This window comes from Carcharhinus amblyrhynchos, chromosome 17 (assembly GCF_965287045.1).
Source record: "Carcharhinus amblyrhynchos chromosome 17, sCarAmb.v2.hapA, whole genome shotgun sequence".
NCBI lineage: Eukaryota > Metazoa > Chordata > Chondrichthyes > Carcharhiniformes > Carcharhinidae > Carcharhinus > Carcharhinus amblyrhynchos.
In genome coordinates this window covers 47,940,755-47,961,569 of record NC_137340.1, presented here as the reverse complement: position 1 = coordinate 47,961,569, position 20,815 = coordinate 47,940,755, and the positions used below count along the sequence as shown (strand labels likewise).

Sequence of the window (20,815 nt, the reverse complement as noted above, 5' to 3'; positions counted from 1 at the left end):
ATTGACTATTAGACTATTTTCTGTTACAGTGCATCTTCTATTCAACAGAATTTTAAAAGAATAATCACATCTAACCTTACCTTTACAAACTGTAAGTCAGTCAGAGCCCGCACTGAATAATCTGGAACGTATACTTGGAGCAAAGAATTTAGCTGACTGTTGTTGCTTCCCATCTGTGATGCTATTGAATCAATTCGATCACCCCGATTCAAAGAATCAGAATGATTTAAGCCACACGTTCGAGGTGGAGATCGATTATCTGAGCAAAGAGAAAACATCGCTGGAAAGTTGAAATAGGCTGGCATGTTTTATATATATAATTATTCAATGCAATATTATTTTGGATTAGAATATGATTTCAAATCCAATCTCTAAGTAGGCTTGTAGGGAAGCACGCTGACTTTTCTCTACATTTACAAGGTTTAGCTTGGCATATTAGTAGAGTCACTTACTTCACATTGTGCATTTGCACAAAACTATCAGGTTAACAAACTTTGCTGTATCAAGCTAAGGTGGTTACATCAAAGCACACTGATAGCAATGCCAAAGGTAATAATGTTTGCACTTTTGAGTCACTTTACCAGTTAACCTTTTGACCATTCTGTCTTCATATTTAATTTCACTGTCTCTGCTGGTGTAGGTCTGCACAACAGTTGTCCAAATGTTAGGTGTGGTTTCAATTCTTCTAACTCTTTCTGGGTCAATATTTATGTAACACAGAAGGAACCATCAGAAGTTTGCTATTTACATTTTTTTTCAAATGGTTCCCAGTGCAGGTAACTGCCCATGAGAAGTTTGCACTTCCCAGACAACTGTTGTGAAATCCCTACCTAAGAACCTCCAGTGAAGGGGAGGGGATGCATTCCCCAAGTTGCACTGCCTGGAGCTCAGAGGCCTCTTCTTTGTTGACAGTTAAATATCAATCACCGTTCAAGATCTGAATCCCTTGCATTAATAAGGCAGGTTACAGAATTTCCAAAAGCTTAGAGAACTTCTGCAAAGTGAAAATAGAGAAGAAGACTACTTTTCATAAAAGTTATCATATATTCTATGAATGAAACAAATTGCTGTCTCATACAAAATGAGTCTCATACAGACATGCAGTAGGATAATTTAACCAATTCAATTGCACATTGTTTGAGGCTCCAAAAAAGCGTGTGCTTCTGCCACTATGGAGAGTGGAGTCTTCATTTGTAACTGCAATTTTTAAAATATGAGAAATGTTCGGAATTTTATTGCCACTTGAGAAAAGGTTTTGCATGGTTCAGCTTTGAGGGATATTTATCTCCACTACAAGTCTGTGTCCATTATGCTAGTTTATAAAAAATGTCTGCTTGGACAGCTTCATTTTATAGGATGAACAGATTAATATCCATCTGTTTTTGCTTTCTTATCACTTCATAAGCCTTGATTACATAACAAATTTCTGACCATTCACTACTGTATCTTTTCCTGTTTTATGGGATGCGGGCATCTCTTTCAAGGCCAGCAATAATTGTCCATCCTTATTGTCATTGAACAGATTGACTTGCTAGGCCATTTCAAAAAGCAGTTTTGAGTCAACAACATTGCTGTGGGTCCATATACATCAGACCAGGAAATATAACGAAATTAAGAACTAGGAGGAGTAGGTCATTCGCCTCCGCAAGCCTGCTCCGCTGATTAATAAAGTCCTTTCTGACCTATTGTAGCCTTGACTCGACTTTCCTGCCAATTCCTCAAAACCCTCAACTCCTTTGTCTAACCAATCTTGAATGTTTCAATAAGATCACCTCTCATTCTTTTAAACTTCAATGAGTATAGGCTTAACCTTTCCTTAAACGTCAACTCATTCATCCCTGGAATCTGTCTAGTGAACCTTCTCTGAGCTGCCTTCCATGCAATAATGCCTGTCCACCATCTACTAGGCGCAAGTCAGGAGTGTGGTGGAATACTCCCCACTTGCCTGGATGAATGTAGCTCCAACAACACTCAAGAAATTTGACACCATCAAGGACAAAGCAGCCCGCTTGTTTGGCACCACATCCACAAACATCCACTCTCTCCACCATTGATGCTCGGTAGCAGCAGTGTGTACCATCTATAAGATGCACTGCAGCAATTCACCAAAGATCTATGGACAGCCCCTTCCAAACCCACAATCACTTCTATCTGGCAGAACATGGGCAGCAGATACATGGGAACATCATCACCTGCAAGTTTCCCTCCAAGCCACTCATCATCCTGACTTGGAAATCTATCAACATTCTTTTGAAATTGCTGGGTCAAAATCCTGAATTTCCCTCCCTAATGGCATTGTGGGTCAACCTACAGCATGTGGACTGCAGCAATTCAAGAAAACAGCTCACCACCACCTTCTCAATGGCAAAGAGGATCAACAAAGTCACCTGTGTGCAGATCCACAAGAGATGGGTGCGATCCTAAATGAATATTTCTCATTGGTATTTACTGTTGAGAAAGGTATGGATGTTAGTGAACTTGGGGGAAAATAAATAAAGTTTAATTATTAGTCACAAGTAAGGCTTACATTAACAGTGTAATGGAGTCACTGTGAAATTCCCCTAGTCGCCACACTCCGACACCTGTTCGGGTCAATGCACCTAACCAGCAAGTCTTTCAGACTATGGGAGGAAACCAGAGTATCCAGAGGAAACCCACGCAGACATGGGGAGAATGTGCAAACTCCACACAGACAGTGTGAGCCGGGAATCAAAGCCGGGTCACTGGCGCTGTGAGGCAGCAGTGCTAACCACTGTGCCACCCATCAAGAAATAGTTATTCCTTGAGTGTACATATTACAGAGGTGGTGGTGTTGGAAGTCTTAAAGTGCATCAAGGTAGATAAATCCCTGGGATTAATTAAATGTATCCCAGGACGTTGTGGGAGGCTAGGGAGGAAATTGCAGGTCTCCTAGCAGAGATACTTGAATCATCGACAGCCATAGATGAGGTGCCTGAAGATTGGAGAGTAGCAAATGTTGTGCCTTTGTATAAGAAGGGCTGCAGGGAAAAGCCTGCGAACTACAGATGGTGAGTCTAACATCTGTAGTGGGTAAGTTGTTAGAAGATATTCTGAGAGACAGGGTCTACAGGCATTTAGAGGCAAGGACTGATTACAAAGTCATGCTGACTGTCCCTAACGTGAGAGGAAAATCATGCCTCACCAATTTGATTGAGTTTTTTGAAGTGGTAACCAAGAAGGTAGATAAGGGCAGTGCAGTCGATGTTGTCTACATGGACTTTAGCAAGACCTTTGACAAGGTATTGCATGATAAGTTGTTGCATAAAGTTAAATCTCATGGGATCCAGGGTGAGGTAGCCAATTGGATAGAAAATTGGCATGACAACAGAAGACAGAGGGTGCTTGTAGAGGGTTGTTTTTCAAACTGGAGGCCTGTGAGCAACAGTGTGCCTCAGGGATCGGTGTTTGGTCCACTGCTATTTGTTATTTATAGTAATGATGTGGATGAGAAGTTCGGATGCATGGTTAGTAAGATTGCAGACGACACCAAGATTGGTGGCATAGTGGACAGTGAAGGTGGTTATCTAGGATTGTAATGGGATCTTGATCAATTGGGCCAGTGGGTCGATAAATGGCAAATGGAGTTAATTCACATAAAGCGAGATGATGCACGTTGGTACATCGAATCGGGGCAGGACCTATTCAGTTAATGGTAGGGCGTTGGGGAAAGTTGTAAAACAAAGAGATCTAGGAGTACAGGTTCATAGCTCTTTGAAAATGGAGTCACAGGTGGACAGGGTGATGAAGAAGGCATTCAGCATGTTTGTTTGTCAGAACATTGGATACAGGAGTTGGGACGTCTTGTTGAAGTTGTACAAGACATCAGTAAGGCTACACGTGGAAGACTGTGTACAGTTCTGATCACCCTGTTACTGAAAGGATATTAGTGCAGAAAAAATTTACTAGGATGCTAATAAAATTTGGTGGTTTGAGCTATAAGGAGAGGCTGGACAGACTGGGACTTTTTTTCCCTGGAGTATAGGAGGCTTAGGGATGATCTTACAGTGGCCAATAAAATAATGAAGGGCATAGGTTTAAGGTGAAAGGAGTGAGATACAAAAGGGTCCCGTGGGGCAATTTTTTCACTGAGGGGGTGGTGAATGCCTGGAATGAGCTGCCAGAGGCAGTAGCAGAAGCAGGTACAATCTTGTCTTTTAAAAGGCATTCAGACAATTACATGGGTAAGATGGGTATAGAGGGAAATGCTGGCAATTGGTACGAGCTTAGTAGCAAAAACTGGATGGCATGGACATGTTGGGCTAAAGGGCCTGTATCCATACTGTAAATCTGAATAATTGGAGATGGGCAATAAATGCTGGCCAGCCAGCAAAGCTCATGTCCCATGAATGAATATCAAAAAAACCTTTTCTTCCTGGCTCCCATGCTAGGTGATGTAAATGGCTCCACTTCTCAGGAACTGTCTTTCCTTTCAAATCTTCCATGGCCACTCCTCAAAATACACTTTCTCCACTTCTCCACTTTTGCAAATTATTGTTCCACTAGCAATCTCCCATTCTTCTACAAAATCCTTGAATATATTGTGACGATACAAGTGCAATTAACATAAATATAAAATGTATATATTTTCTCTTGTTTAAGAGAAATGTTTAAAATTTAAAATTTGGTCTACTAGCAGCTGGTGTGTCTGGAAGCACTTGTATTTGTTCAAGATGTTGCCCTGGGATTTCTCGTTAAAGCTGATTGACAGGGTCCTGTGATAAACAGGGTCTAAAGCAGAAAGGGGCTTTTGCAGTTTTAGAGTTGCAGTTTTAGCTGCGAGTCTGCTGAAGGCAAGAGGTTTGCAAACTGCTAAAAAAGAAATCTGATCCATGACCAACATTAACAGCATTTTCAACTAACTGACAGATTGTTGTGAAATGGTGGGGCTAGGTGGAACTAGGCCATCAATTTACATTCAAAAAGAAGTGAGTAAATTAGACTTGAGGTTTTATTTTTCTGAGGATAATTGATCTATAGAGCTGTTCTATGGGTGAAGGAAAGTAAGGTTCTGACAATTAATAAAGGTTAGGGCCTCTTAGAGCTTCTTTGATTGTCTTTTGTAGATCGGAGAAACACATCTTATACAGAGGTTTCTGAGAGCTTGGCGTCCCTTTATTCAGCTTTATCAAGAAGTAGATGAGATGGAAGGTTGAAAATGAGTTCGTAGCAAGATGTGGGGTGAGTGCACATGAGCCCAATTACCCTTTTTATTCCTGGATACATTACATAACTATTCAAAGACTAAGCTCTTTTCTAGTCTCAACATTCAATCGTCAAACAATGCCTCAAAAATAGACCAATTTTTCTTTAAACTTACCTGACATCTCTGGAACTTTCTTACACAAATAGGCTGTCACTTCTGTCCACAAGCCAAAAGTGACTATACTTCAGAAATTATTTATTAACTGCAAAGTGTTTTGATGTACTTGTATACATATTCCCCAGTAAACAATCAAGGATGAGCTTTCTCTTTTGCATATTGTTTAGCACCATCTTATTCATTGATTGTTAGTAATTACCTCTCTGCTTTAAATGATCAGTTCTTAGGTCATCCCTTCACTTACTATACAGTCTGTCGACATTTTACACATGCTGACCATACTTAACTGCTTACACTTGTCTATTAGTGCTCATGACTATCTGTAAAGATTTGTTATTCAGCTGGCCTACACTATACTACACCGTCTGTATTTATCTGTTGACACTCTTGATTACCTGAGAATGTAGGGCTATCATCTCTTTGTCTATATATTCTGTGTCTGCGCACCTTGTTCCACTTCACCCAACTAAGGGCCAGCTCCGAAAGCTTGTAATTTTAAATAAACATGTTGGACTGTAATCCGGTGTCGTGTGACCTCTCATCTTACTTAAAGAAGGAAACCAATGCATCAAATGTACAACATGAAGCAGTAGGCCATTCAGCTCCTTGAGTTGGCTCTGTCGTTTTTAAGTTTTAATTTTATTTACTAGAGTCACAAGTAGGCTTACATTAACATGTTACTGTAAAAATCCCCTGTGAAAATTTAATAAGATCATGGTTGCTCTGATAGTCACCTCAAATCTGCATTCACCCACATATCCCCGATAATCTTGCTTACCAAAAATCTAAACACCTCTGCCTGAAAAATAATGAGACTCTGCTTCCACCATCTTTTCAGGAAGAGAGTTCCAAAGATTCATGACCCTTCGAGACAAAAAATTATCTCATCTCTGTATTAAATGGGCGATCCCTTATTTTTAATCAGTGACCCTAATTTTACATTCTCCCATAAGACTCCACAGGATCAAGTACGTTTCTTACTCTTCTAAACTCACCGGATACAAGCCCAGCCTGTCCAACCTTTTCTCATAAGATAATCCATTCCAGATATTAGTCTGGTAAACTTTCTCTGAACTGCTTCCAATGCAGTTGGAACATAGTACTCCAGTTAAGGCCTCACCAGTGTTCTGTACCATAGAAGCAAAATCTCCCTAACTATATATTAAATTCCTTTTATAATAAATGGTAATATTCTAGTGGCTTTCCTAATGACTTGTGATTCCTGTACTGGGACCTCTCTGAATCTCAATCTCTCACCATTTAAATAATATGCTTTTTAAAAAATTCTTCCTGTCAAAATGGACAGTGGCACATTTTCTCACATACCCCATTTGTCAGGTCTTTGTCCACTCATTTAACTTATGCCTCCCTTTGTCCTCTTCACAACTTACTTTCTTACCTATCTTTCCTACCATTATTAAGTGCTTCGAAAGGTTAGTCATGGAACATATCGTCCTCCCATCCTGCTGCGCTAATTTTGTAGCACAATGGGCCGAGAAAATCTCACGGCAGCCAGTGCGTCGGATTCGTGTATGCATTCCCGCCCCGAAAGTGGCTCCCAGTGCTGGATTTCCGGCAGCATCAGCTCAACGCTGGAAATCAGTGGGGAGGCACCAAGCCCATTTAAATAGTTATTTCCATATATTTAAAATATTATTCGCGGGCCAGGGACTGAAGTCGCCAGGCCTGTTAGCATTTCCCCCCGCCAGAGTGGTTCACTCCAGCAGGGATTACAGTAGCTCCCCACTAATGGGGAACTAAAGTTTAAAGTTTATTTATTAGTGTCAGAAGTAGGCTTATATTAACACTACAATGAGGATACTGTGAAAATCCCCTAGTCGCCACACTTCGGCACCTGTTCGGGATGCTAAGTGAGAATTTACTGTGGCCAATTCACCTAATGTGCACATCTCTGGACCATGGGAGGAAACCAGAGCACCCAGAGAAAATTCATGCAGATGTGGGGTAAACGTGCAGACTTCACACAAATTGTTCATTGTTCCTGTGGAGCAGCTTTGAGAGGCAGCGATTTTTGGGCGTGTGAGGAGGTCGCAAGTAAGGTACTTTTTCTTGTTTACATTTTTAACTTCTTATTTCTAGTTTAAAGTCGCGAGTAGTGGTGGTTTTTTTTTCTTTTTTTTGAATTAGTTAGAAACCGGAAGTCGTCACTAGGACGCTTACCGGTATTTGTAGTTTTTCTTTCGGGTCTCTGACCCTATAAATTGGCACAGAGAGGATACCCGATCCTCTACACTGGTAGAGATCCCACCCTCCCACCTCCTCTAACCTAATTATAAGTGTGTGGGAAGTTTTTTTTTCTTTTTTTTTCTTTTCTGCTGGAAATTGTTTCAGAGATGGCAGTAAGCTGCACTTCCTGTGGTATGTATGTGGTGAGGGACACCAGTAGTGTTTCTGCTGATTATACCTGTAGGAAGTGTGTAAGATTGCAGCTTCTGGAGGAGCGTGTTAAGGAGCTGGAGTTGGAATTGGAGGAACTCCGGATAATTCGGGAGGCTGAGGTGGACATCGATAGGAGTTACAAAGAGATAGTCACTCCTAGAAATGAGTCTTGGGTAACTGCCAGGAAGAGGGGAAAGAAGCAATTGGGGGGACAATCCCCTGGGGCTGTTCCCCTCCAAAATAGGTTTTCTGTCCTGGAGGCTACAGTTGAGGAGGAATCAACTGGAGATAGCCAAAGGGAGCAGGTCTCTGGAGGTGAGCCTGTTGTGAAGGCTCAGGTGGTTAGGGGATGTAAAAGATTGGGCCTAGTGATTGGGGACTCCACAGTTAGGGGGACGGATAGGAGAGTCAGAGGTAATGGTAGGGACTCAGAGCTGGTGTGTTGCCTTCCAGGGGCTGGGGTCCGGGATGTTTCAGAGAGGGTGTTTAGGACTCTTAAGGGAGAGGGAGATCAACCCCAAGTCATAGTTCATGTGGGGACGCATGACATAGGGAGGTTAAGGGAAGGGGATATTAAGCAGAACTTTATGGAGTTGGGGTGGAAACTTAAGGCCAAGTCGGACAGAGTGGTTATCTCGGGACTCTTGCCTGTGCCACGGGATAGTTTAGAGCAGAACAGAGAGAGGGAAAGTTTGAACTCGTGGATGAGGGGATGGTGCAGGAGGGAGGGGTTCAGGTTCTTGAGCAATTGGGGCTCATTCTGGGGAAGGTGGGACCTCTACAGGAGTGATGGTCTACACCTGAATCAGAGGGGAACCAATATCTTGGGGGGAAAATTTGCAAAGGCTATGCAGGGGGGTTTAAACTGATTCAGAGGGGGGATGGGATCCTGAGTAGCGTGGGTGAAAGTGAGGGGGGCATAGATGGGGACTGCAATGCACGGCATCGTGGGGGTGAAGCGGAGCAGGGTTTGAAATGCGTATACTTTAATGCGAGGAGTATTCGCAATAAAGTGGATGAACTTGCAGCGTGGATCAGTACCTGGGACTATGATGTTGTGACCATTTCAGAGACATGGATAGAGCAGGGTCAGGAATGGTTGTTGCAGGTTCCGGGGTTCAAATGCTTCAGTCGGAGCAGAGAAGGAGGTAGAAGGGGGGGAGGGGTAGCATTATTAGTCAAGGATTGTATCACGGTGTCAGAGAGGAAGTTTGATGAGGACTTGTCTGTTGAGGTAGTATGGGCTGAGATTAGAATTAGGAGAGGGGAGGTCACCCTGTTGGGAGTCTTTTATAGACCTCCTAAAAGTTCTAGAGAGGTTGAGGAAAGGATTGCGGAGACGATCCTGGATAGGAGTGAAAGTAATAGGGTAATTGTTATGGGGGACTTTAACTTTACTAATATTGATTGGAATAGCTATGGCTGTAGCTCATTAGAGGGGTCAGTTTTTGTGCAAAGCGTGCAGGAAGGTTTTTTGACTCAGTATGTTGATAGGCTAACTAGAGGTGAGGCTATATTGGATTTGGTGCTGGGAAATGAGCCAGACCAGGTGCTAGACTTGGAAGTTGATGTGCATTTTGGTGATAGTGACCACAATTCGGTTACGTTCACCTTAGTGATGGAAAGGGATAGGCATGAACCTCGAGTCAGTAGTTTTAGCTGGGGGAAGGGTAATTGTGAGGCTATTAGGAGAGAATTAGGAAGCATAGGTTGGACTAGGAGACTACAGGGTCTCGGAACGTCCGAAATGTGGAGTTTTTTCAAGGAGCAGCTACTGCGAGTCCTTGATATGTATGTCCCTGTCAGACAAGGAGGAATTGGCAGAGCGAGGGAACCGTGGTGCACTAAGAAAGTTGGTTCGCTGGTTAAAAAGAAAAAAGAGGCTTATGTCCGGATGAGACTTGAGGGCTCAGGTAGTGCACTAGAAAGCTTTAGATTGGCTAGGAGGGAGTTAAAGAGTGAGTTAAGAAGGGCTAAAAGAGGACATGAGAAGACTTTGGCTGATAAGATTAAGGAGAATCCTAAGGCGTTCTATAGATATGTTAAGAACAGAAGGTTGGTTAGGGCAAGATTGGGGCCAGTTAGAGACAGCAGTGGGAATTTGTGTGTGGAGCCGGAAGAGATTGGAGAGGCATTGAACCAATATTTATCTTTGGTATTCACGCAGGGGGACATAAATGTAGCTGTGGAGAACACTGGGTTACAGGGTTGTAAACTGGACAGTATTGCAGTTGATAAGGAGGATGTGGTAGATATTCTTGAGGGTTTGAAAATAGATAAGTCCCCTGGGCCGGATGGGATTTACCCTAGGATTCTCTGGGAGGCAAGAGAGGCAATTGCAGAGCCTCTGGCTCTGATCTTCAGGTCGTCGTTGGTCACAGGTATAGTGCCGGAGGATTGGAGGATGGCGAATGTTGTCCCATTGTTTAAGAAGGGGAACAGAGACTTCCCCGGGAATTATAGACCGGTGAGTCTTACTTCTGTTGTGGGTAAGGTTTTAGAAAAAATTATTAGGGATAGGATTTATAGTTATTTGGAGAGTAATGAATTGATTGGAGATAGCATGGTTTTGTGGAGGGTAGGTCGTGCCTTACTAACCTTATTGAGTTTTTTGAGAAAGTGACCAAAGAGGTGGATGGGGGTAAGGCAGTTGACGTGGTATATATGGACTTTAGTAAGGCGTTTGATAAGGTTCACCATGGAAGACTTCTGCAGAAAATGCAGATGTATGGGATTGAGGGTGATTTAGGTAGTTGGATCAGGAATTGGCTGGCGGATAGGAGACAGAGGGTGGTGGTTGATGGTAAGTATTTGTCATGGAGTTCAGTTACGAGTGGTGTGCCTCAGGGATCTGTTTTGGGGCCACTGCTGTTTGTAATTTTTATAAATAATCTGGATGAGGGTATAGTTGGGTGGATTAGTAAATTTGCTGATGACACCAAAGTTGGAGGTGTGGTAGATAGTGAGGAAGGGGGTTTAGTTTACAGGGGGACTTGGACAAGTTGCAGAGCTGGGCCGAGAGGTGGCGGATGGAGTTTAATGTGGAAAAGTGTGAGGTAATTCACTTTGGCAGGAATAACAGATGTGTGGAGTATAGGGCTAACGGTAGGACTCTGAACAGTGTGGATGAACAGAGGGATCTAGGTGTATGTGTACATAGATCCCTGAAAGTTGGGAATCAAGTAGATAGGGTTGTTAGGAAGGCTTACGGTGTCTTGGCGTTTATTGGTAGGGGGATTGAATTTAGGAGCCGCAGTGTCATGTTGCAACTGTACAAGACTCTGGTGCGGCTGCACTTGGAGTATTGTGTGCAGTTCTGGTCTCCACATTATAGGAAGGATGTGGAGGCTTTGGAGAGGGTGCAGAGGAGGTTTACCAGGATGTTGTCTGGTATGGAGGGGAGGTCCTATGAGGAGAGACTGAGGGATTTGAGGTTGTTTTCGTTAGAAAGAAGGCGGCTAAGAGGGGACCTTATTGAAACATATAAGATGATTAGAGGTTTAGATAGGGTGGACAGTGATAGCCTTTTTCCTCGGATGGAGAAAGCTAGCACGAGGGGGCACAGCTTTAAATTAAGGGGTGGTAGTTATAGGACGGATGTCAGGGGTAGGTTCTTTACCCAGAGGGTGGTGAGGGATTGGAATGCCCTGCCTGCTGCAGTTGTAAATGCGCCTAGTTTGGGGGCGTTTAAGAGATCCGTGGATAGGTTTATGGATGGAAAGGGTTTGGTTTAGGTTAGAGGGTCATTGCTTTTTAACTGGTCGGCGCAACATCGTGGGCCGAAGGGCCTGTTCTGCGCTGTAATGTTCTACGTTCTATAGTGATCCAAGCCAGGAATTGAACTCAGCTTCCTGGTGCTGTGAGGCAGCAATGCTCACCACTGTGCCATCCTGCCAGCACTCCGCCCTAATGGCCCAAGCCTGCAGGAGCGACTGGGAGCCAGAGTGTCCCCTGGGCATTGCACCTTGACAGTACCAGCCTGGGCATCAGCACTGTGGTTGTGCAAGGGGGGAAGGGTTGGGCAAGTGATGTTGGGCGGAGGGGGGGTGGGATGAGCTCGCGATGCGAGGGTCACGGGACTGACCAGCAATCGGAAAGCTGGCAAGGCGGGGCTTCTGTGCGGGCACCAATCTTAGTGCTGACAGATCAGTGCATGCACAGTGGCCCACTCAGCGTTATGCTGCCAGCCTCCATGAAAAAACAGCGGAATTACTCCAGTTTTCATGCAAATTTGACACAGAAGTTTTTTTGGGAGAAATCGAACCATCAACTCCATTCTCCCAGATTGTCTAAATCCACTACTGTTCGCCAATCACTGTAACAGGTCCACAGCAGACACCACCTCCCTGGCCACACAACCCTGGAACACTTGGACAACATGGACACTTGTATGTCAGACATCTTTTCATTGACTACAGCTTAGTCTTCAACACCATTATTTCAACAAAGCTCATCTCCAAATTCAATGGCCTAGGGCTTGGCTCGTCCCTTTGCAACTGGATCCTAGATTTCCTAACCCACAGACTGCAATCAGTAAGGAAAGGTAACGATAGCACCTCCATGATTATCCTCAATAGCAGTGCCCTGTAGAGCTGTCCTTGACCCCTCACTATACTCCTCACACACCAATGACTGCATGGCCAAATTCCACGCCAACACCATTTTCAAGTTTTCTGATGATGCCACTGTAGTGGGTTAGATCTCAAACAATGACAAAACAAATTACAGGAAGGAAACAGAGAATCTGGTGAAATGGAGCAATTACAATCATTTCTCCCTCGATGTCAATAAAACAAAGGTTTGTCATTGACTTCAGGAAAGATAATGGAGGACGTGTCCCATCTACATCAAAGGTGAAGAAGTGGAGACGGTCAAGAACTTCAGGTTTCTATGTGTTCAGATCACCAATAATCTGTCCTGGTCCCCCCCATGCCAACGCTATAGTTAAAAAAGCCCACCAATGCCTCTACTTTCTCAGAAGGCTAATCTTTCATCCTGCAGCCATGAGATTGTACTTATTTCTATTTGTATCATCAGTTAATCTGCCTTGTTTCAATGTTATATGCATTCAGATACAAACCTTTAGTTTTGTCCTTTTGTTATTTTTGTAATCTGTAACTTCGATGGCTGTTTTACTCTTAGATTTATACTCCTTACCCTTTCCTATCATGTTCTGTTTACGATGTCCCACTATACCTTTCTCTCCTGCCAGAGACATCTTCCCAAATTTGATCCCTTAACCTCACTAATTAATTTAAAACCCTCTCTACTTCCCTAGCTATGCAGCTCGCAACAACACTATCCCACATTATTCACCACCATTATTCCTACGAAACTCATCTCCAAACTCTGTGGCCTGGGCCTCGGCTCCTCCCTCTGTGGCTAGATCCTGAACTTCCTAACCCACAGACCACAATCAGTAAGGACAGGCAACAACACCTCCTCCAAATCATCCTCAACACCGGTGCCCAACAAGGCTGCGTTCTGAGCCCCCTACTATACTTCGTATACACTTATGACTGTGTGGTCAAATACCCCCACAACTCTACTTTCAATTTTCCTGATGACACCACCGTAGTGGGTCGGATCTCAAACAATGACAATACAGAGCACAGGAAACAGATAGAGAATCTGATGAACTGGTGTGGTGACAATAATCTCTCCTTCAATGTCAACAAAATGGAGGAGATTGTCATCAACTTCAGGAGAACATGCCCCTGGGGATGAAGCAAAAATGGTCCACAGCTTCAAGTTTTTAGGTGCCCAGATCACCAACAATCTGTCCTGGTCCCCCCATGCCGATACTACAGTTAAGAAAGCCCACCAACACCTTTACTTTCTCAGAAAACTAAGGAAATTTAGTATGTCAGCTATGATTCTCACCAACTTTTACAGATGCAGCATAAAAAGCATTCTTTCTGGTTGTATCACAGCTTGGTATGGCTCCTGCTCTGCCCAAGATTGCAAGAAATGACAAAACGTCGTGAATGTAGCCCAATCCATCACGCAAACCAGCTTCTATACTTCCCACTGCCTTGGCAAAGCAGCCAACATATTTAAGGACTCCACACACCCCGGACATTCTCTCTTCCATCTTCTTCCATTGGGAAACAGATACAAAAGTCTGGGGTCACATACCAACCTACTCAAGAACAGCTTCTTCTCTGCTTCCACTGGACTTCTGTATGGATCTATCTCACATTAAGTTGATCTTTCTCTACAGCCTAGTTACGACTATAATACTATATTCTGCACTCTCTCGTTTCCCTCTCTATGAACAGTATGCTTTGTCTGCATAGCACTCCAGAAACAATATTTTTCACTGTATACTAACACATGTGACAATAGTAAATTAAATCGAAGTCCCAGCACGGTTTCAGGTATAGACTGTTCTAATGGTACAGGTCCCACTTTCTCCAATACTGGTGCCAGTGTCCCATAAACTGCATCCCATATCGTGGGATGTGGACACAGTTGGCTAGCCAGCATTTTTTTGCCCATACCTAATTGCCCTTAAGGTGGTTGTCAACTGCTGCAGTCTATTGCCTTCTGCCTCATGTGCTCATCTAGCTTCCTCCTTAGATTACTCTTCATTGCAAGAAGGATGGAGTATAAAAGTAAAGATGTCTTGCTACAACTGCACAGGGTATTGTTAAGACCACACATAGACTACTTTGTGCATTTTGGTCACCTTACTTAAGGAGGAACATTACTGCATTGGAGGCAGTTCAAAGAAGATTTATCAGGCTGATGCTTCCTGGGATGAGGGGGTTATCATACGAGGAGAGACTGAGCAGATTGAGACTGTAATCTTTGGAATTTAGAAGAATGAAACAGAACACACAATTTTGAGGTGGGGGGTTGGGGGTTTGATAGAGCAGATGCTGAGAGAATATTGCCGCTCATTGGGGAATCTAGAACTAGGAGGTACACAGTTTTAAAATAAGGGGTCTCCCATTCAGAGATCCTATGTATGCTTAGCTCTGTTTGCTTCAGTCTGTGCAAAGACTTCATTTATGCAAAAACTTCATTTTAAGATATTTCTGTCTATGTAACTAACCATGATAAGCTTAAGAAAATTGACGCTAAACTTGACTACATTTTAAAACTCAGGAGGCACGCTAGATTAGCTGAAAATTGACCATGTTCCTGAAAAGTGCACAGCAATCAAAACAAGTCTTGATAACAACAGTGCAAGATCTGTGTTGGCCAGACAGAAACAGACTGCAAAGGACACTCACAAGAACAAGATAAGAATTAACATATATTTTGGAACTGTGTTCAGCTTGCGGTTTGTTTTCGAGATCCTATCCAGTACAGTAGAGGGACTAGCTTTGCAGCCTGTTTCAAAGTTTGTCTTTATGTTCTTATGTTCCTTTTCACTTCTGTAATGCGGATTTTAAGTTTCATTCAATAAAAGAAATTCATTTTTAAAACTCCGTACTAATGCTGCCTTCGTCTATTCAAAGGAATGAATGGATCCTACATCCATTTAAGATTGAGATAAGAGGAGGAAATTCTTCACTCAGGGTCTTTAATATTTGGAATTCTCATCTCCCCCCAAGAGCAGTACAGGCTGGGTCATCAAATACATTTGAGATTAATTAAACAGATTTTTGATTGACAAGGGAGTTAAGGGTTATGAAAAACGGACATAAAAGGAATTAAGGCCACATCAGATCAGCGATGATCATATTGACTGATAGTGCAAGCTCAAAGGACCAAATGGCCTATTCCTGCCTGTACTTGTGTTGTGTTTTAAATGCATTAAAATGTTTCACTTCACCTAATCCCTGTGGTAACGAGTACCATATTCTCATGACTTGCTTGGTTTTTTCATATGGCTAGTGCCATAATTTATGGTGGATTCACCACTATCAAAAAAATCCATGCATTAGTATTCGCAAAAAATCCATAAGTAGAATTGATTTTGTACATACATTATGAATAAGTGGGGGCAAGTCATTCAGTCCCTTGAGCCTGCCCTGCCATTCAGTGTAATTTGACTGTGGCCTCAATGCCACTATCTTGCCTATCTGTGATAACCTTTGATTCCCTCGTTAATCAAGAATCTATCTACTTCTGCCTTAAAAATATTCAATGACTTGTCTCTATCACTCAATAAGCGAGATCCCCAGACTCACAACCCTCAGAAAAGAAATTCCCCTCATCTCAGTCTTAAATGGGCAACCCCTTATCTTTAAACTATGTCCCTTAGTCCCATTTTTATTTTACTAGGCAACTAACTTGATTAAATTTTTTGATGAGATAATAGAGGAGCTGTTAACGGTCATGTGGCTGGTTGTACATGGTCGTCCAAAAGACATTTGATAAAGTGCCACATAATAGTGCTGCTAGCAAAGTTGAAACCCCTGAAATAAAACTGAAAGTGGTAACATGGATACAAAGTTGGCTGAGTGAATGGTGAAATGGTTCGATATTTGGCAGTCATGTTTTAACATAAATTGAGTATGCAATGTTAGTAAGTATAAGCAAAGACAACATAAGGTAACAAAGGGCTAAGTTTTAAAGACGGTGCAGGAACAGAGACCTGGTGGTATATGTGTACAAGTTGCTGAATGTGGCATGGCAGGTTGAAGAAATAGTACAAAAATCAAGCAGTAATGATGAACCTTTATAAAATTCTGCATCAGCCTCAACTGAAGTATAGTGAATAATTAACACCACACTATAGAATGGAAGTAAAGATTTTATAGAGTGGACCAAAATGAGTTATGAGAACTATTTCAGTGATGAGGGACTTTAGTAATGTGGATTGGCTGTAGGAGGTGGGGTTGTGCTCCTTAAAGAAGTTTAAGAGGAGGTTTGATAGAGGTGTTCAAAATCATGAGGGGTCTAGGCAGAGTAGATAGAGGGAAACTGTTCCCATTGGTGAAAGGGATGAAAATGAGAGGATACTGAAATAAGGTGAACTGCAATGGCAACAAGAAGAAAGCTTTTTATGCAGCAAGTTATTATGATATGGAATTCACTGCCTTAGCGTCCGTTGGAGGTAGATTCAAACATGGCTTGAAAAAGCAAATTGGATAAGTATCTGAGGGAAAATTATGTACAGTTACAGGGAAAGAACGAAGTTTTGAATTAGCTGAGTTTCTCTTGCATAGAATCAGTATGGACAAGATGGGTTGAATAGCCTCTTTCTGTAATTCTATTTTACACACCGGCTTAAAGACACCCCTTTCCCCAAATGTCCTAGACTTGTCCAAACAGTTTCTGGCGATGAACTATTTTGTACATAAACATGGAATCTCTTCTGGAGATGTTTTGAGCCAGTTATAATTAGCCAACACAGGCACATTGGACTGAATCACCGCTTTCATTAATGTAAATCTCTATTTTGGAATCTTAAATTGAAATGTTATAGTGATAACTAAACATGCAAAAGTACCCAAATTTACTGTAAACAATGAAAAAAGTATCTTGCTATTCCTGAATTTATAGATAACTATTCTGCATGTTAAGGAGTACTAAATCATAGCAATTTACACAACTGGGTCACATTGACAAAAGGACAAGTTTTTTTAAGGTTTCGGGTGTAGTATTTCAGCTTTGAATTCTTGCAGGATGAAGTGCTTGCTGATACCACATGAGATTTTGTTTAGTGTCACACAACATTTTTCACATGACATTATATGACCTCACACACAAATGGCCACAGAATCTTCATTCTTTATACATTCATCAAGTCCCTGTTTGTCATGATTACACTCACTACATTTTTAAGATGCCTAAATTATTTGGGTAACTAGGGTGACCTTTATCCCAATACATTGCTTTCTAATGGGCAAACCATCAGCAACAATTTTCAAACTACTGTTTTTAATCCTTATATAGACGACAGTGAGATTGTCCAATGTTTAAACTTCAGCATTGATCTTCTTTGTACCGTGGTCAGTTACAATGGTCCCTACAGTCAAATACTCAACAAGAATTGAATCAATGATTTATTGATTTGATAACACATCACATCTTCTGATAAGGGGCTAAATCTTCCAGTCTTCTGATCAACAGAGACCAAGACATACTGCCAAAAATGCACATTGGGATCCTATGGAAATCCTGACATGCCAACCTCCATGGGAATTGTCCAGGAAACTTGAACTTCTGATGGTCAGTTACCTTACTTCTCAAAGCCCACCATGAATGTCTCCAACTCTGAGCAGGGGGGTCAGAGACTTCAGACAGTTCCACGGTATTTACCAAAATAGTGACACAGGAAATGTTCGACAGATTAAAACCTAGTCTAACACCTGGGTAAGTACAGAACTGACTTCCATTCACTCACACTGACTAACGCCCCCCCCCCCCCCCATTGATCCCCGATGACCCCCTTACCATCCACCTGCTCTCACCCACCTGCCCCTATCCACTCACCAACATTTGCCCGCTCACCAACATTCACCAACTTTTGGGCCTTTAAATTAGTGCCATAAAAAAGGGTGTCCTGTCATCCCCACCTCCCTTCATGACTCTTATTGTACTGTGACAGAGCTCTCCAAGGGATACTGTGCGACACAAGCTGGATTCAGAAAGCCCTCAAAGAAATAAGAGGCCTCACCAAGTTGGGGGAGAGGGGATTTTTTTTTAATCAGAGCAGCAATCCAGTGGTGGCTGCCACTTCTCAGAAGATCCAGATCTATATCTTTTGATGTAAACTATGCTCTTCTCATCACATCTGTTTAAATTAAAAGCAAATTCATGGAATCGTAAATTTGGACTGCAAAGGAAGAGGCCATTCCCCATGTCAAATCTATGCTGGCCCTTTTGAAAAGCAACTCATTTTATCCCACGTCCTTGCTCTTTCCTCATATTCCTGTAATGCCTTTGTACTCTGTGGGGGCTATTCTCTCAAAACATTCTAAGTGTCAAATTCACATAAAAACTGGAGTAAATCCCACTGGTTTTTCAGCGGGACTTTCAAATGAATCGCCCACACTCTGTGCACTGCAGAGTGCACTAGCATAAATCTTGTGAAAAATCAGTGGGTGGGCCTCTTCCTGCTGGAGAGGCAGGCAGCATAGTGCTGAGCGGACCACTTTACATGCACCACTCTGTCAGCATTGAGATTGGCGCATGTGCAGTAGCCCCACACTGCCAGCCTCCCGAATGCTGACCAGGCCCATATGCCTGCATCACTGCCCCTCTGATCCTCCCAGGGCCTGATTGTTGCCAACCCCTACCCCCCAAACACATCCGGGCCAGCCTTGACTGACCTGCTTCCCGTTCCCCCACTCCAATGCATGGTCCCGATCGCCGGCCTCCCTCCCTCTGTCACTGATCCTTCTGCAGTGTGACAGTGAGACCCCCCCCCAACCCCTGCCGATCTACCCCAGAGGCCCCACCCCCATGGCACTACCAAGGGGGAAGGATACACTAGCGGGCCCGGAAATTTCAGTTCTGGGCCCAGAACTGAAACATTTGGTATATATTTAAATGTTATATCATTAAATGTTAATTTGCTAACATTTAATGTTAACAAATGATAAAGGCAAATGTTAAAGGCAAAATATATTTAAATGGTAATTTGAATAATTTATACAGCTCTGCACTGACTTCTGGTGCAGAGTTGATGGCGCCAGAAATCCAGCTGCTGGAGACTCATGGAGGCCGTGGCGCCCAGTGGGAAGCCTGCAAAATGGCCTCCGCTTGCGTCTCCTGGCCCACTGCTCTACAAAAGCAGTGAACATGTTGATGGCGCATTCGTTCCCCAGAACTTTTAAAACACTTCCCTCAGTCTAGATATTTGAAAGGTCTCTCAATAGTGTGAACTCGCTGAAGTTGCAACAGGTGGGATGGGAAAGTTGCTCCCTATATCTTGAAACCAGAATGTCAGATGTTTAATTTTTTTTTAACCTGTCCTGACACCTTCAAAGATCTTTGCACAATAATGTTTCCCCCTCCTTGAATCCCTTTAAAATTGCATCATTTCACTTCTATTAATTTTCTACATTGAACTTTGACTACCTTCAGTCTGCCCATCCCACCAATATGCCCAGGCTCCACTGTTTAGTACACTTCAGAGTTTTGTGCGATAAGACCAAGTTGCAAATTACATGAGGTGGGACTAAGTGTATTGAAGTAGTGGGTACAAGAGAATAATAGCTTAAAATCTGAACTGCAGCTCAAATTAGAGCAAGTTGACAAAAGGAGCAGATCAATTAGATAAATACCAATTTATAACATAATCTTCATTGTTTTCAGGCAAACTGAATTGTAAAATGTACTATATAAATTTAAGCCTTATCATTAAATTTGATTTCCTCATTATATCGATCTTTTTGATTCCTTATCATTCAAAGGTCTAGATTAGATGATCCCACAACAGTCCCAAAGTAGGTCAAACCAATTATGTGTGGTTCTGAATAAAGTTTCAAAAAGCAGATGTCAACTCAGACAAGCACATCTGCACAAAATCTCTAACTCAAATTCATTTAACTAATAATTTCAGAATTTGAAATAGGGTGTAGACAGTCTGAAATATCAAGGCTAGGAGTTTCTGGCGTTTGAGGATAGTCACTCCTTTGAGTTTGCAGTTGGAACACTGGGATAAGTAGGAGGCATATCTACCTCCAGAGATAAAGTGGACATAAATTGACATGACTTAGGGTTCTCTACAGGGACCTCAGAATTTTACCAACTATATTAATGGATTGGATGAAGGAAGAGTTATTTATCCAAGTTTACAGAAAATACTCAATCAGCAGACACAGTAAATAAGGTACATGACAGTCGTGTTGGTTTGACCTACTTTGGGACTGTTATGGGATCATCTAATCTAGACCTTTGAATGATAAAGGAATCAAAAAGATCGATATAATGAGGAAATCAAATTTAATGATAAGGCTTAAATTTATATAGTACATTTTACAATTCAGTTTGCCTGAAAACACTACCACAGCTTAGAAGTGCAATTATTGTCTTTATGTAGGGAAACAGAGCAACCAGCTTGCATAGAGCACCCATGCAATCACAGTGTGCTAGCTGCCTACACATTCTTCAAAAAGCTTGGACATCTGTTGAAATTAAGGTACCTCAGAATAAATATCAGAGCAG

The 20,815-nt window shown here is 42.4% G+C and overlaps 1 protein-coding gene across 2 annotated transcripts in view; it reads right to left on the bottom strand.

The window, feature by feature from the left end:
• The window catches only part of LOC145354499 (metal transporter CNNM2-like), a 281,922-nt gene that overhangs the window by 24,127 nt on the left and 236,980 nt on the right, over positions 1–20,815 (bottom strand). For both annotated transcript variants that reach the window (XM_080205921.1, XM_080205923.1), the window contains one exon: positions 81–259. In XM_080205921.1, coding sequence (XP_080062047.1) covers positions 81–259 — 179 coding nt within the window. The remainder of the gene's footprint in view (positions 1–80; positions 260–20,815) is intronic.